This window comes from Nicotiana sylvestris, chromosome 2 (assembly GCF_000393655.2).
Source record: "Nicotiana sylvestris chromosome 2, ASM39365v2, whole genome shotgun sequence".
NCBI classification, from domain to species: domain Eukaryota; kingdom Viridiplantae; phylum Streptophyta; class Magnoliopsida; order Solanales; family Solanaceae; genus Nicotiana; species Nicotiana sylvestris.
The window spans coordinates 83,569,060-83,582,898 of record NC_091058.1 but is presented as its reverse complement, the minus strand read 5'-3'; the positions used below and the strand labels follow the sequence as shown (position 1 = coordinate 83,582,898).

Below are 13,839 nucleotides of genomic sequence, written 5' to 3'. Positions count from 1 at the left end.
GAAGACTACAACACAAACCTCTCACCCTTTGGAATTCAGCTGCCCAACGACCAAAAAAAAGGAAACCCAATTAAAGCTCCTCTCACTCTCTGCAACAAATATAGAAAACCAAAAAGGAATCCTAAAATGGAAAAGTTGAACACAACAACTTCCTCTTTTAGGTAATGGGAATTTGTATATTTGGATTCTATGAGCAAAGAAAGGCCACCAGAGCCTCTTGATTTCTCTATTCGGATTGTTTAGTTCATCTCAATATACAATGCTGAAATTTCAAAAGCCCTTCAAAGGAAATACGCAGATAGTGTAAAAGGAGAATACGGTCCAAAACAGAGATAGAAAATCAGTGCCATTTATCTCTTCGGTTTAGCTGAAATTTCGAATTTGATTGAATTCGTGTTTGATTTCAAATTTTTCGATGCCGATTTGAGATTCCGTCCGGGTTTGTGTCTGAGATTTCTATCGATTTGAGTTCCGATTGTGTTCTGTTCCTGTTTGTATAATTGTTAGACGTCTTCATCAAGTGGAAATTCTAGTTGCAGGTTCAACTCTTTCCCTCTTACCTTATCTAATAGTATTGATTTCTCGTTTTAGGATGTTTAAATACTGGTAATGAATTTTGATGTTATTTTCCATTCTTAGAATATTCTGTACTGCTGAGTTTCCTCTATGACTTTGATTTAATGTGTGAATTCAAACCATTGTTGGGATTTTGCACTTGAAAATGCTTAGGTTTAGTATCACTTAATAGTAAACTATTTAAGTAACATGCTAGGCAGAAACTTTGAAAATAGGTCGTTCAAATTGATCTCGCTAATTTTGTCTGTGTTTATCAATATTGGCATGATTTTGTTGAATAAACATGGGTTACAAGAATAAAGAGGCTAAAGCTCGTTAGTAATCAATTTTCTTTCATGTTATGGACTCCAAGCTTAGTCAAATTTTCAAAATGAAAAGTTAAAATATGAGCATGATTTAGAATTTTCTTCTATTTAGTTCTTTCATTTGCTTTATTTTATTACATTATTCGCTAGGAGAATGTTTAGGCCGACCACACACGAGTAGGCAAGCCTTAGGATTCTGTTACTTTCAAGGCGAGAGGTCGTTCCCTTAGTTAAATTTATCAGGGTAATGCCCCGAGAAGTTTGTATATATTTTATTCGGGATATGTCCCGTAGTATCATGTATTTGGAGGCCATGACGAACTTCGTGGAAAAGTATAGTATATATATATATATTAGTATTTAGGATTTTAGATTTATTTTCTTATTTTATTTTCTTTTGGTTAGATGGGGACGACTTCGATCCTCTAGTGTGTTTATTTTTCTTTTCTGCGTTTATACCTCAATTTGAATATTTTAAAAGCCAACTTGATTGAGTACGTCACCGTACTAGTTACGGGACTTGGGGAGTGCCTAACACCTTCTCCCCGAGCCAAATGAACCCCCTTTACCCGAATCTCTGGTGCAGACTTAGTTTTGAAGTCCAAGTGTTTTAAAAGAAAAATTTATTTTTAGAAAAAACGGTGACCTGACACACCGAAATCAAATGTCAAGTGGCGACTCTGAGTTAATCCTTTTGAACACGAATTTTTGTCACTTTCTAATTGAAAACCCGTTTGAGCCTCACAAAATCTTTTTATTTATTTAAGAGGATTAGTGAGTTTGTAAAAAAGGGGGTGTGACATGTTTTACATGATTTTGATGCCATGAAAAGAAAGCATGCCTATACACACACATCATCTAAACATATGCTCTTTCAAGTATTTACCGTGCTTGTTTCAACTACTGTGTTTCTTAGATAACATGTCTTAGGACGCTGTAATGTAATATAATGTTTTACTCACCTAGATGTCATGCCTATAGTATTTCGAATAATAAGTTTATCAAATGCTTCAATTTCTTTTAGTGTACTGCTTGTTTAGACATCATGACTATAGTGTTCAAATATTCCAACCAACTATTCCTCTTATTTTTCGATTACACTGTCGTCCGTTTGAGATGAACCAACATTAGTAATTCAGAGTTATGACTGTTTGCACTAACTTTTTACGTGAAACAATTAGAAATCATGACTATAGGACTTGCAATATTTTGACCTGCCTATACGCTGCTTATATGATACTGGAAATCAGAATCACATAGAAATCCTATAGGACTTAACGATTAACATCATGTACTACCCAATCTAAAATATGTGTTTGAGCACATGCTTTTGTACTTATATGTGAAGGCTAACTTGAGCCATTCATTCCTATTATGTGTAATCCTACCTGTTTTGAATGTCGCTTAGTTTTATCATTTTGAGCAGCCTAAGTAAGTATAGAACCACCCAAATTGAGGTCCAAAACCTCCTGGACCATAGGCACGGGACGAGTAATGCACGCATAGGACGCGACTAGAATTGGATTAGAATGCTTTAGGTAAATAACTTCAATATAGTAATCGAGTAGCAGGAGATAATAGTTTATGCCCGCTGAATAATATGAGCAACTCCTATCTAAAAGGAGTTGCGAAGTATTATTTATGTTGCACGGGGTGATCCTTTAGGCTAAAAAATTTAGGTCCCTCCCTCCTTTATATACTTGTTATTCACACTTAGTCATTTAATGTAGACCATTGTAGTCGCATCCTTGTAATCATTACTGATTTGTACTAATTCTTACTGTGCTATAATGAGATTCTTTGACTTTTATATTTCTTTGTTTTTCTGATCACCTAGCCTAATTACATAATCCACATAGTCTTAAATTTGGTCGAGACCCACAGTTGTGGACCTCGAAGAGTGCCTAACACCTTCTCTTTGAGGTAATTTGGGCTCTTACCCGATCTTTGGTGGCGTTGACTAGTCAAACAGAGTTATTTACAAATAGGTGCCCTAACACACCTAAAAACCCATTAGGTGGCGACTTTTCTCTTTTAATACCTCCTCCTTTAAAAGAGTTGCCACCATCGAAACCCGCTTTTGCGAGAAAATGAGGCACGACAATAGAGTTATTACAAAGTGGCTTATAATATAGTTGTTACAAGTTAGTGGGGGATTAAGAGGTTAATTCCTAGGTTACAATAGGTTGTAATATGAAGTTTCTCAGTAGTGAAGTTGAAATCCTACAAGGGTAGGCCGTGGTTTTTAATCCCGTGAGCTAGGAGTTTTTCCCGTAAAACTCCATTGTATCATTTACTTATTACAACGTGCGTGTGTTCTGTGGGAACTAATAGAGAACCTGATTCTCTATATAATTTGGTGGACACTTAATTTCTATCGCTTAGTGTAACAACAACAACAACAACAACAACGACCCAGTATAATCCCACAAGTGGGGTCTGGGGAGGGTAATATATACGCAGACCTTACCCCTACCCCGAAGGGTAGAGAGGCTGTTTCCAGGAGACCCTCAGCTCAAAAAGCAACAGGAGCCGATATATTAGTACCATAAAAATGCATAATAAAATAACAGCAATACAAGAGATATGAAATACAGAATACGAAATACGAAAAAGATGGCTGGTATAGTAAAACTAGCATGTAAAGCCCTGTATCAATAGACGACCAATGACATTCTTAGTCTAACTCCTAAATGGCTAGTCTCACTCTATTGTGCTGTAGAAATATTCACAACTCTCCCCTAACCTACAACTTTAATACTCAACCTCCATAATTCCCTGTCAAGGGCCATGTCCTCAGTAATCCTAAGTCGCGTCATGTCCTGTCAGATCACCTCTACCCAATACTTCTTAGGTCGTCCTCTACCTCTCCGCGTGCCCACTACAGCCAGTCGCTCACACCTCCTCACCGGTGCATCAGTGCTCCTCCTCTGAATGTGCCCGAACCATCTGAGTCTTACTTCCCGCATCTTGTCCTCCATGGGGGCCACGCCCACCTTCTCTCGAATATCTTCATTCCTAATCTTATTCCATCCTTGTATGCCCGCACATCCACCTCAACATCCTCATCTCTGCTACTTTCATCTTCTGGATGTGTGAGTTCTTTACCGGCCAACATTCAGTTCCATATAACATGGCAGGCCTAACCACTGCTCTATAAAACTTACCTTTTAGTAACGGTGGCACTTTCTTGTCACACAAGACTCCCGACGCTAACCTCCACTTCATCCACCCCACCCCTATACGGTGTGTGACATCCTCGTCAATCTCCCCGATCCCCTGAATAACCGATCCAAGGTACTTGAAACTACCCCTCTTGGGAATGACTTGAGAGTCAAGCCTCACTTCAACTCCCGCTTCCGTCGGCTCAACTCCAAATTTGCACTCGAGGTATTCCGTCTTCGTCCTGCTCAACTTGAAACCTTTAGACTCAAGAGCATGTCTCCAAATCTCTAGCCTCTCGTTGACGCCGCCTCGTGTCTCGTCAATTAGAATAATGTCATCAGCAAATAGCATGCACCATGACACCTCCCCTTGAATATGATGAGTCAGTGCATCCATCACCAGGGCAAATAGGAATGGGCTGAGCGCAGACCCTTGGTGCAACCCCGTAATAACTGAAAAATGTTCAGAGTCACCTCCTACTGTCCTAACCCGAGTCTTAGCTCCATCATACATGTCTTTAATCACCCTAAGATAGTCAATCGGGACCCTTTTATCATCTAAGCAGCTCCATAAGACCTCCCTAGGAACCCTAATGTACGCTTTCTCCAGATCAATAAACACCATATGAAGATCCTTCTTCCTATCCCTGTACTGTTCCACCATCCTCCTAATAAGGTGGATAGCTTCTGTGGTAGATCGCCCCGACATGAACCCAAACTGGTTGTCTGAAATAGACACCGTCCTTCGCACTCTCATTTCTACCACTATCGCTTAGTGTAAGTGTTATTCAAATTAATTACGTAAATCATAAACCTTATGTTACTTAGTTGTGTAAAGTTGTTCTATGTATAAAGAACAAGAAAGGCTTGTGTATAGAGGACATAGAGTAATCAGGTCAAATAATGTTGAGGTCCTCTATTGTCAACAAAGCAGTTGCGGCTAATATCAACTCTTATGTTAACTTTTTTTATTTTATATTTCATGCCTTGACTCTTGAGCAATCAAGGCGTGTGGGGCTGACCAGATCAAGTCATTCTCTTATGCTTAATTTTTATTACTTTCACCAAAGATTTCCCATATAGCATGATATATAGCTACAATTAATTATGTATGATATTATAACCTTGTACAATTAATTATTTTCACCAAAGATTTCCCACGTGATATGTTTCAAAGATAAATCCATAAAGTCATAACTAAAAGCGGTAAAGGTAAAATATATATATATATATATATATAGGTTCTAAACATACATAATTAAGTCATGTATAATTAAAAGCGACCGTGCTAAAATCACGAGATTCGGAAATTTCTAACACCTTCTCCGAGATTAGCAGAATTCCTTACCTGGTCTTTTGTGTTTCGCGGACTTAAACAGAGTCAAAACTTTTCTTGAATCGAGATTTAAAATAAATTGGCGACTTGGGATGCCGTAAATAATTATTCCAAGTGGCGACTCTTTAAATTAAATAAATATTCCCTTTTCAATATCACTTTAATTGAAAAAACTCCTTTCTTTCTCTATCCTTCGGGAAAAAGGAGGTGTGACAAGAATAACTCACGTTTACTTCAGTTGCTCTCTTGCAGGTATGTCAGTGGACATAAGACGGTTCGTTAAGGATGATATGACTGAGATATATAGCCAATCATTGTCAATAGGAGTGACAAACGGGCGAGTCGGGTTGGATATGGTTCAGGTCAAAAACGGATAATAAAAAAATGGATAAATTATCCGATCTGACCCATATTTAATAAGGATAAAAAAATGGGTTAACTGACGGATAATATGTGTAACTATATTATTCATGACTTCTTGAATATGATCATTTTTGGAAGAACTCCTAGTCTCTCAAACTTGAGGAGAACCCCCAATTTGAGTCTTTACAAATATAAAACTTAAATCCATTAGTTATCTATTACTTATCCATTTTTTAAAAGGATAATATGGTTCTTATCCATATTTGACTCATTTTTAAAAAGTCCATTATCCAACCAATTTTTTAGTGGATATTATGGGTGGTTAACTATTTTCTTTTAACCATTTTGTCACCCCCTAATTGTCAATAGCAGGCGAAACTAGGGAAGGGGAAGGGGATTCATCCAAGCACCTTTTGCCGGAAAATCACAATATATATACAAGGCCAAAACTCCTTTTTATGTATATATAATAATAGATGTTGAACCCATTGCTGAAAATTCTGTCTCAGCCGCTCTCTTCAACCCACATTGTCCTCATTCTTACTAAAAAAGCATTTTTCTATACAGGAAGCATTAAGGTTAGTAGTCTGTTCTGTTTGAAAATGCAGAAGAGCAGTTCTCCTAACCCTTTTACCTGAATATTTTTTGTCATTCATTGGACCAATATCACATTTAATTACCTAATATTGGCTTATCCTTTTGTAGCTTCTCTAAAGCATGAGAGCAGACATGTACACTAAATTATAGTAGAATTAGCTAGTAGTAAACGCGGATTGCCATTTCTATTAAGTATATTTGAGAAAAAATTGTGCCATAGCGAAGCTCAAAGTACCCTGGAAAAGCATAATTAATTTTTGTCTTGTTTGACTAAACTTCTCCAACTTTCATTTATAGGTTTACAAAACTCAGTCAGTGGATTGCAATAATAAAATTTAGCGGAAGAGTTTAATATTTCTTAGAGTAAGTGTTATCCAAATTAACTACGTAAATCATAAACCTTATTGATGGTAGACTATAATCTCGTATTTTAGTCGTTTATTTCACTCTAATTTACTGCACTTTTATTGTGTTTGAGCTTTAATCGCTAGTGTTTTGCACTTATTATGTGTTTTATATCTTGTAGGAGCGATTCTGAGTTATGTAGATATTGTGGACTAATTCGAGCTATTTGGAGCTTTGAAATCTGAGTAAAAGCCCAAGGGATTAAGTCGGGATCGTGTTCGGGGGTCGAGGATCAATTCTGAATGTCAAAATTCAAGGAAGAAGCAACTGCTGAAGAAATGCACTAGTGTGAGGCACTATGTGAGGCACTGTGAAGCATTAGTGCAAATTTTTGCCAGAAATTTCCAAAGTTCAGAGACTGGATTTTTTGTGGTCTGACAGGAAAAAGCATTAGTACGACGCATTGGGCGACACACAGTGCGACGCATGGAAAGTATTAAGTTCGCATGTTTTCCTATTTCGGCTAGGAAAGGGAGATTCCGTCTAGGTTCGACCCTACTTGGTATAAATACATGGAAAAACGTTATTTTCTGGACTTTTGACATACTTTAGACCTGAGGGGAAAACACACCTCGCTTGGAGGAGGCTTCTAACTAGTTTTTCTTCTCTTCTCTTCCTTCAATTTCATAGTTTATTAGTTCTAGAGTTTTGGGTGCTACATGAACGTTGTAGTTTGAAGCTCGAATTGTTCTTACTATTTTATCATATTGGTTTATTTATTCAATCTTGCGCTTTATTTGATTGCTTGATCACCAATTGAATACTATCTATGAATCTAGGATTGAACTCGGGAGCGGGAATTCTAGATTGCATATAAAATTGAATAGAGCAAGATCTTGAACTCGAGCACCGGGAATGGATTTGCGGTTAGGATATGGATATACCTAATCGCCTTGCTTGGTTACTATACAGGAATTATTAATGCATTCTTGTTAATCCTAATTCCATAGGAATGTAGGCATTAGGTTAGCTTGAATATGCGAGTAGTACTTCGGGAGAAGGCTACGAGAATATTGTTAGCCAACCCATAGCTCTAGAATATTGTCTCTCATTGAATTTGTGTCTAATTTTGCCAATTTGTTCCTTTAATCTCTTAATTTGTTATTCTAGATTAATTTTAGTTAAATATTCATACTTTAGGATTCGCTTGAATTGACTAATTGTTTGGTTTAATTTAGTTGATAGTTAATCACAAGTCCCGATGGGTACGATACTTGGACTTACAATCCTATATTAGTCGATCACGTAAGCTAGCTAAATAGGATTAACATTCATTATTTTTAGGACCTTGCATTTTTTTTTCTATAATTTTTTTAATAACTCATACACATTGGTTAATATAGATATGCAATATTTAAAAGATATATATTCGTGATTACCCTAAAACTAGTGTTACTTAATTGTGTAGAGCTGTTTATGTCTAAAGAACATGAAAGGCTTGTGTATATAGGACATAGAGTAATCAGGTCAAATAATGTTGAGGTCCTCTATTGTCAACATAGCAGTTGCGGCTTATATCAACTCTTGTGTTAACTTCTTTTTTATATATATTTCATGGCTTGACTCTTGAGCAATCAAGGCGTGTGGGGCTGAACAGATCAAGTCATTCTCTCATGTTTAATTTTTATTACTTAAACCAAAAAATATTTTCCCTTATAGCATGATAGCTACAATTAATTAAGTCTATTTTGGTTAGGGGAAGACTATATGCCGATTTATGCATATTGTTATCCAATCGATTAACTAATAGATGAATTTTGACAATTGTCTCCCAAGAATTATTTGCTTAGTAAGCCTTGATTCTTTTCATTTCAATTTCCCTTTGATTTGTTCTTCAGAAGTGGACTTTATCAACTTCACAAAGGTTCGAAAATAACTAAGTCAACAAGTAGTAAGATAAAGAGTCGTAATCAACCTCCTGTCTTGCATAACAAATGAGTTAATGTTGAAAAAAATTTACGTAACACAAGTTTTCTTCGCTTGGCAAATTAAAATTATGAGAATTGTAGTAATCCTAACTAAAAAGCTACCAACTCCATTTATTTGGTTATCCTTTGTAACGCTTTCTTTCATTGAACACGCTATATATACTAGTGATTCCATCTCAATTTCATCACAGCAAATTAACTAGCCTTCTTCAATATTCAAATTAAGCCTTTTCTACACCGTGTGCTTAGAACTTAATTTTAAAATGGCTTGGTCCATGAGCTTCTTCATTTTCATAGCTCTCCTTGCTTTTGCACCAATTTGTTTCTCTTTTAAGAGTAACAATGATTACCTATACCCACAATATTATTACCGATCATGCCCAAAAGCACAAGAAATTGTCAAGTCTGTTGTTGCCAAGGCTGTTGCTAAAGAAGCCCGAATGGCTGCTTCGTTGCTGAGGCTCCATTTCCACGACTGTTTTGTCAAGGTAAAACATATTTCCTGTGACTAGATATTTATGCTACTAGTTATAGCAATGCTGAACTTCTCATATTCATGTGAATCCTTTGATGGTAACATTTGAACAAGGCTCCAACTCCTTTGGTTGAGTCTGTTGTCTAAATCCTGTTAAATGTACATGTACATAAATATTGTGGCATAACAACTCTACATGGCAGAAATTTACATGTTGGAAAAACTCTGAATAAGAAGTGCAGTAGCATATTAGCATGCAAAAATAGACTTGCTAAAAGTTACAGTACTAATTTTGCACTGAGAGTATATACCAAAAAAAAAAAAAAACCTTCTTTCTTTTGGCTTTTGCGGCTTTGAACTTCTTAATTACAGTCAAACCTCTCTATAATATATAGAAAACATATACTATAATATAACATGAAAATTAGCTCCAAAGAAATTTGGCCGGCGAAGTGTTGTTATAGAGGATGACTGTAATAGAGAAGTTGGACGGAATAGCTTATCAGGAAGGTAAGTGTGTGTATGCTGATAGAGATGTATAAACTTATGCCAGAGTGATTATTTCACCATGTCCTGTAGGGATGTGATGCATCTCTGCTTCTGGATAGCAGCAGAGGTATTGTAACAGAAAAAGGATCAAACGCCAACAGGAATTCAGCTCGCGGATTTGAAGTCCTTGATGAGATTAAATCTGCACTGGAGAAGGAATGTCCTCAAACTGTCTCTTGTGCTGATATATTGGCGCTTGCTGCAAGGGATTCTACTGTATTAGTAAGTATAGCCACTTAAAGTACTTTACTAGGAGGCCTAAAAAGAATAAAACAGAGCTAACTTTTATTTTCTTTATACAATACAGGCTGGTGGACCAAACTGGGAGGTTCCATTGGGAAGAAGAGACTCCAGAAGTGCCAGTTTGAGTGGTTCCAACAACAACATTCCTGCTCCAAACAATACATTTGATACCATTCTCTCAAAGTTCAAGAGACAAGGACTTGATCTTGTTGACCTTGTAGCTTTATCCGGTAAAAGTTACTCTTTTTCTTTTTGTGCTTGCTAATTTCTTTTTTATCCAGACAAGTAATCACACGTGAGAAAGGGAGCCTTGGCATAACTGGTAAAGCTGTTGCCAAGTGACCAGGAGGTCACGGGGTTCGAGCCGTGGAAACAACCTCTTGCAGAAATGCAGGGTAAGGCTGTGTACTGTAGACCCTTGTGGTCCGACCCTTTACTGGACTCTGTGCATAGCGGGAGCTTAATGCATCAGACTGTCTTTTTACAAGTAATCACACGTGAAACCATATAGTTAATACCAATAATTTGTTATGCAGGGAGCCACACAATTGGAAACTCGAGATGTACCAGCTTCAGGCAAAGGCTCTACAACCAGTCAGGAAACAATCAACCAGACTCTACGCTGGATCAATCATATGCTGCCCAATTGCGCAATAGGTGCCCAAAATCTGGAGGTGATCAGAACCTATTTTTCTTGGACTTTGTCTCTCCCACAAAATTTGATAACAGCTACTTCAAGAACTTGTTGGCTTCAAAGGGCCTCCTGAACTCAGATCAAGTTCTTGCTACCAAGAGTCAAGCATCATTAGCTTTGGTGAAACAATATGCAGAGAACAATGCGCTTTTCTTCGAGCACTTTGCCAAGTCTATGGTTAAGATGGGGAACATCTCGCCTTTGACAGGTTCCAGGGGAGAGATCAGGAAGAATTGCAGGAAGATGAACTGATCTTAGAGCGCACATAACCTTCATTGCAGCAGCAGATATCAATAATTGTGCCTCTATCGTTGAACTGTTATGTATTTTCTATTTGTGTTCTTTTTTACAGCATTTTTCTTGGCTTTTTCGTCCTTGAGGATTTCACTGCTTGTGTCCATCCTCAAGGACCCCCTTTTGTTCGAGGAGTATTTGGAGTTGCTTTATTAAAAGTGTGCTAAAACTGTCAACCATGAGTCTGTAACATCTGCATATCTTATTTTCTTGCACCATCATACTTCATCTTAACATCGGACCAAGTGATATCAAACCAGCTGAAGCTACAAACATATTTATAGTAAATCAGTTCGAAAAACATAACTTAGTAAAGATCTGAGGTCAAAAGGAAACAGTAATAAGGGAAGAATAGCCATAATATAAATGCCTCCAATTACCAACTAACTCTTGATTAAGAATTACTCCCTCCGTTCCAATTTATGTGAACCTGTTTGATTGGGCACGGAGTTTAAGAATAAAATGAAGACTTTTGGAATTTGTGTTCCTAAACAAGTCCAAATGGGGCCCAGAGTATTTGTGTGGTTATAAAAGTTTCTCATTAAGGGTAGAGTTGTAATTTAAGCTAAATTGTTACCAAATTTAGAAAAGGTTTATTCTTTTTGGAACGAACTAAAAAGTAAATAAGTTCACATAAACTGGACTAGAAAGCTTTGCGTAAGGCATAAACCGCTCAAACAATGAGAAAGAACCTCCATAGACTAAGAAACTAGCTGATGAATTTGAGTAGATACCTCATTTTGTGGATGGAGCATAAAAAACAACAATTCATCATGATTTCCTATCCATTCAGCGAAAAAAGATTACTGATTATATCTTAGGAGATTTTAAGCTACACACTTCATTTGAAAAAATTGCAAAAGCAGCCAGACAGAAAATGATAAAGTAGGTTATAACCTCGCTTTGTTGTAGTTGTACTGCTGACTTCGTAATATATCATTTTAGTCACAGCCTTCAAGTGGAAGATATTTGCTGTGGCAAAACTTGTATATCTTCCTAACAGAATTGCAAATCTTTCTCCTGTTCAATAGCCTTTGGCTACTTGTTTTAACTTTTCTCATGGCAGTGGACTCTTTGACAGTCAACGAGCATATCATAGATCTAAATATCTATCAACCCTCCAATGAAGCCCTCTAGCACTAAAGCTCACAAGTTCTAAATCTAAAAGAAGGCCAAGCGTTTAAGTTTTAAATATGAGATATCTTTCAACTATATTCTTCCAGATTTGAATAGCTTTTGCATAATCTCAAGGAATGGCAAACCTGATTAGGAAACTTCAAAATGGTTTCACTTGCAATAATTCCAAGTTTCATGTAACTGCTCGAGGTTCCACTGCTTCCCTCACTTGATATCATTGTCGCCAAGGCAAGGCCAATTGCAAAAACCTCTTGAGGATCAAACAAGTTAACATCGAACACTTTAGCAATCCCTGCAAGATTAACACTGACTCATATGCTTAACTGGTCTTATACTTGTAACATATGCTTTTCGCTTCTGATTCTGAATAAGCCTCAATTACTTCCTGATAGTTGGTAACTGTACTCCTAGTTGATATGTGGAGTAGTTTTTGGGTTTTGGATGTAACGTTTCAAGGCGGAATTAGGAAAGTGGAGATAGGGTATTGCTATAATGGGGTGTAGAAGCTTCTATATATAGGGATGTCAATGGATATTCGAAAAATGACTAAACCGACCGAACCGTACCGCACCGAACCGATTTTTAGATTTCTTTTTAAGAAACCGTAGATTTTTATATAAATCTATAACCGCACCGATAATTAGGGTAGGTTTTTTATTTTATAAAAATAAACCGAAAAAATACCGAACCGTGAATAAATTTTACATGTGGAAAATATATTTATTTAGTAAGTTTAAAAATAATAATGCATTAAATTTTCTTTGGGCCTTGGAATTATGAAAATTATTACAAGGTAACAAGTAATTAAACTCAAATACTAATTCCTAAAACCTATTATGCTACTTCTACTTAAACTAAGTTATTTCAAGTGTCTTTATTAGCAAGACACAAAGTATTCTAGCGATTATGAGTAGCAAACTACAATGTATTGAATATGTTTCCTTTCATATAATTTAGATTTATCTTTTTGAATATTTAATCTTCTATAGACTTTATTCTTGAGTCCTAACTTGGTATATCGTTCCTCTCGTGTGATTTATATTTTCTTGCCTTTGTTTGATTTCTTTTACGTTGTTGTAGAATAGTTGATGGATCTATACTCTTGCCATCTTTTTTTTTTAAAATTCATCACCCTTTAAACAGTAAAAATGTCTAGAGAGTTTTGCTAAGTCCTATAAAAGAACGTATGTTATCGCATTCTACTTCTACTGGTGAATTTTACATGATATTAAAAAAATACCGAAAATTAACCGAACCGTACCGATACCAAAGAGAAGCCGACATGATTGGAACGGTTTCGAAAAGTCTAATTTTGGTTATACATAATAGAATAACCGAAAAATTGGTATGGTACAAATTTTATAAAATAACCGGCCGAACCGAACCATTGACACCCCTACTTCTATAGGCTACATCTTTGGGCCAGTATAAATGAAGACACATTGGGCCAAATTAATAAGAAAGACGATGGCCCACTTGTAGCAGCCCAACCAACATTAACAAACAATAAATACACAGTTGGAAGAGGGAAGCATCAATCAATTTCCGGTAATTCCATTACTTCCTAACAAACTCCTTCTCTTTTCTCTCTCACTTCTCTCTCTTCTCTCTCGATCCGAACCTCCTTTTCTCTTCTTAATTCTCAGGTCATTTCCATGGAGTATCTAGCTAGGTTTACTGTAATTAGCTAGATATGTGTAAAATTCCATTGACGAACAGTGCTTCCTTGATCAATAAAGCTTTCTTCCTTCTATTTTTGTCTCAATTACTATA

General features: G+C 36.5%; 1 protein-coding gene and 1 long non-coding RNA gene across 3 annotated transcripts; one reads left to right on the top strand and one right to left on the bottom strand.

Annotated features, from left to right (window-relative positions):
- Positions 1-8,849: 8,849 nt before the first annotated feature.
- On the top strand, positions 8,850-10,984 carry LOC104222295 (peroxidase 72-like). Its single transcript, XM_009773525.2, has 4 exons — positions 8,850-9,162; positions 9,729-9,920; positions 10,006-10,171; positions 10,478-10,984. The coding sequence occupies exons 1-4, from the start codon at positions 8,938-8,940 to the stop codon at positions 10,885-10,887; spliced, it is 993 nt and encodes a 330-aa protein (XP_009771827.1). The 5' UTR covers positions 8,850-8,937; the 3' UTR covers positions 10,888-10,984.
- On the bottom strand, positions 10,911-12,534 carry LOC104222297 (uncharacterized). 2 transcript variants are annotated; one of them, XR_011405377.1, is made up of 2 exons: positions 11,827-12,534; positions 10,911-11,710 (listed from the first exon to the last, which is right to left on the bottom strand). It is a non-coding gene; the product is annotated as an uncharacterized lncRNA (long non-coding RNA). The 2 variants fall into 2 exon arrangements; XR_709912.2 differs by having other exon boundaries at positions 10,911-11,195.
- Positions 12,535-13,839: the final 1,305 nt, after the last annotated feature.

Excerpts from the sequence above, each read along its gene's own strand:
- LOC104222295 (XM_009773525.2), top strand. The coding sequence starts at position 8,938 with ATGGCTTGGTCCATGAGCTTCTTCATTTTCATAGCTCTCCTTGCTTTT. Across the intron at positions 9,163-9,728 it reads TCCACGACTGTTTTGTCAAG|GGATGTGATGCATCTCTGCT; the intron begins GTAAAACATATT and ends CATGTCCTGTAG. Across the intron at positions 9,921-10,005 it reads CAAGGGATTCTACTGTATTA|GCTGGTGGACCAAACTGGGA; the intron begins GTAAGTATAGCC and ends TATACAATACAG.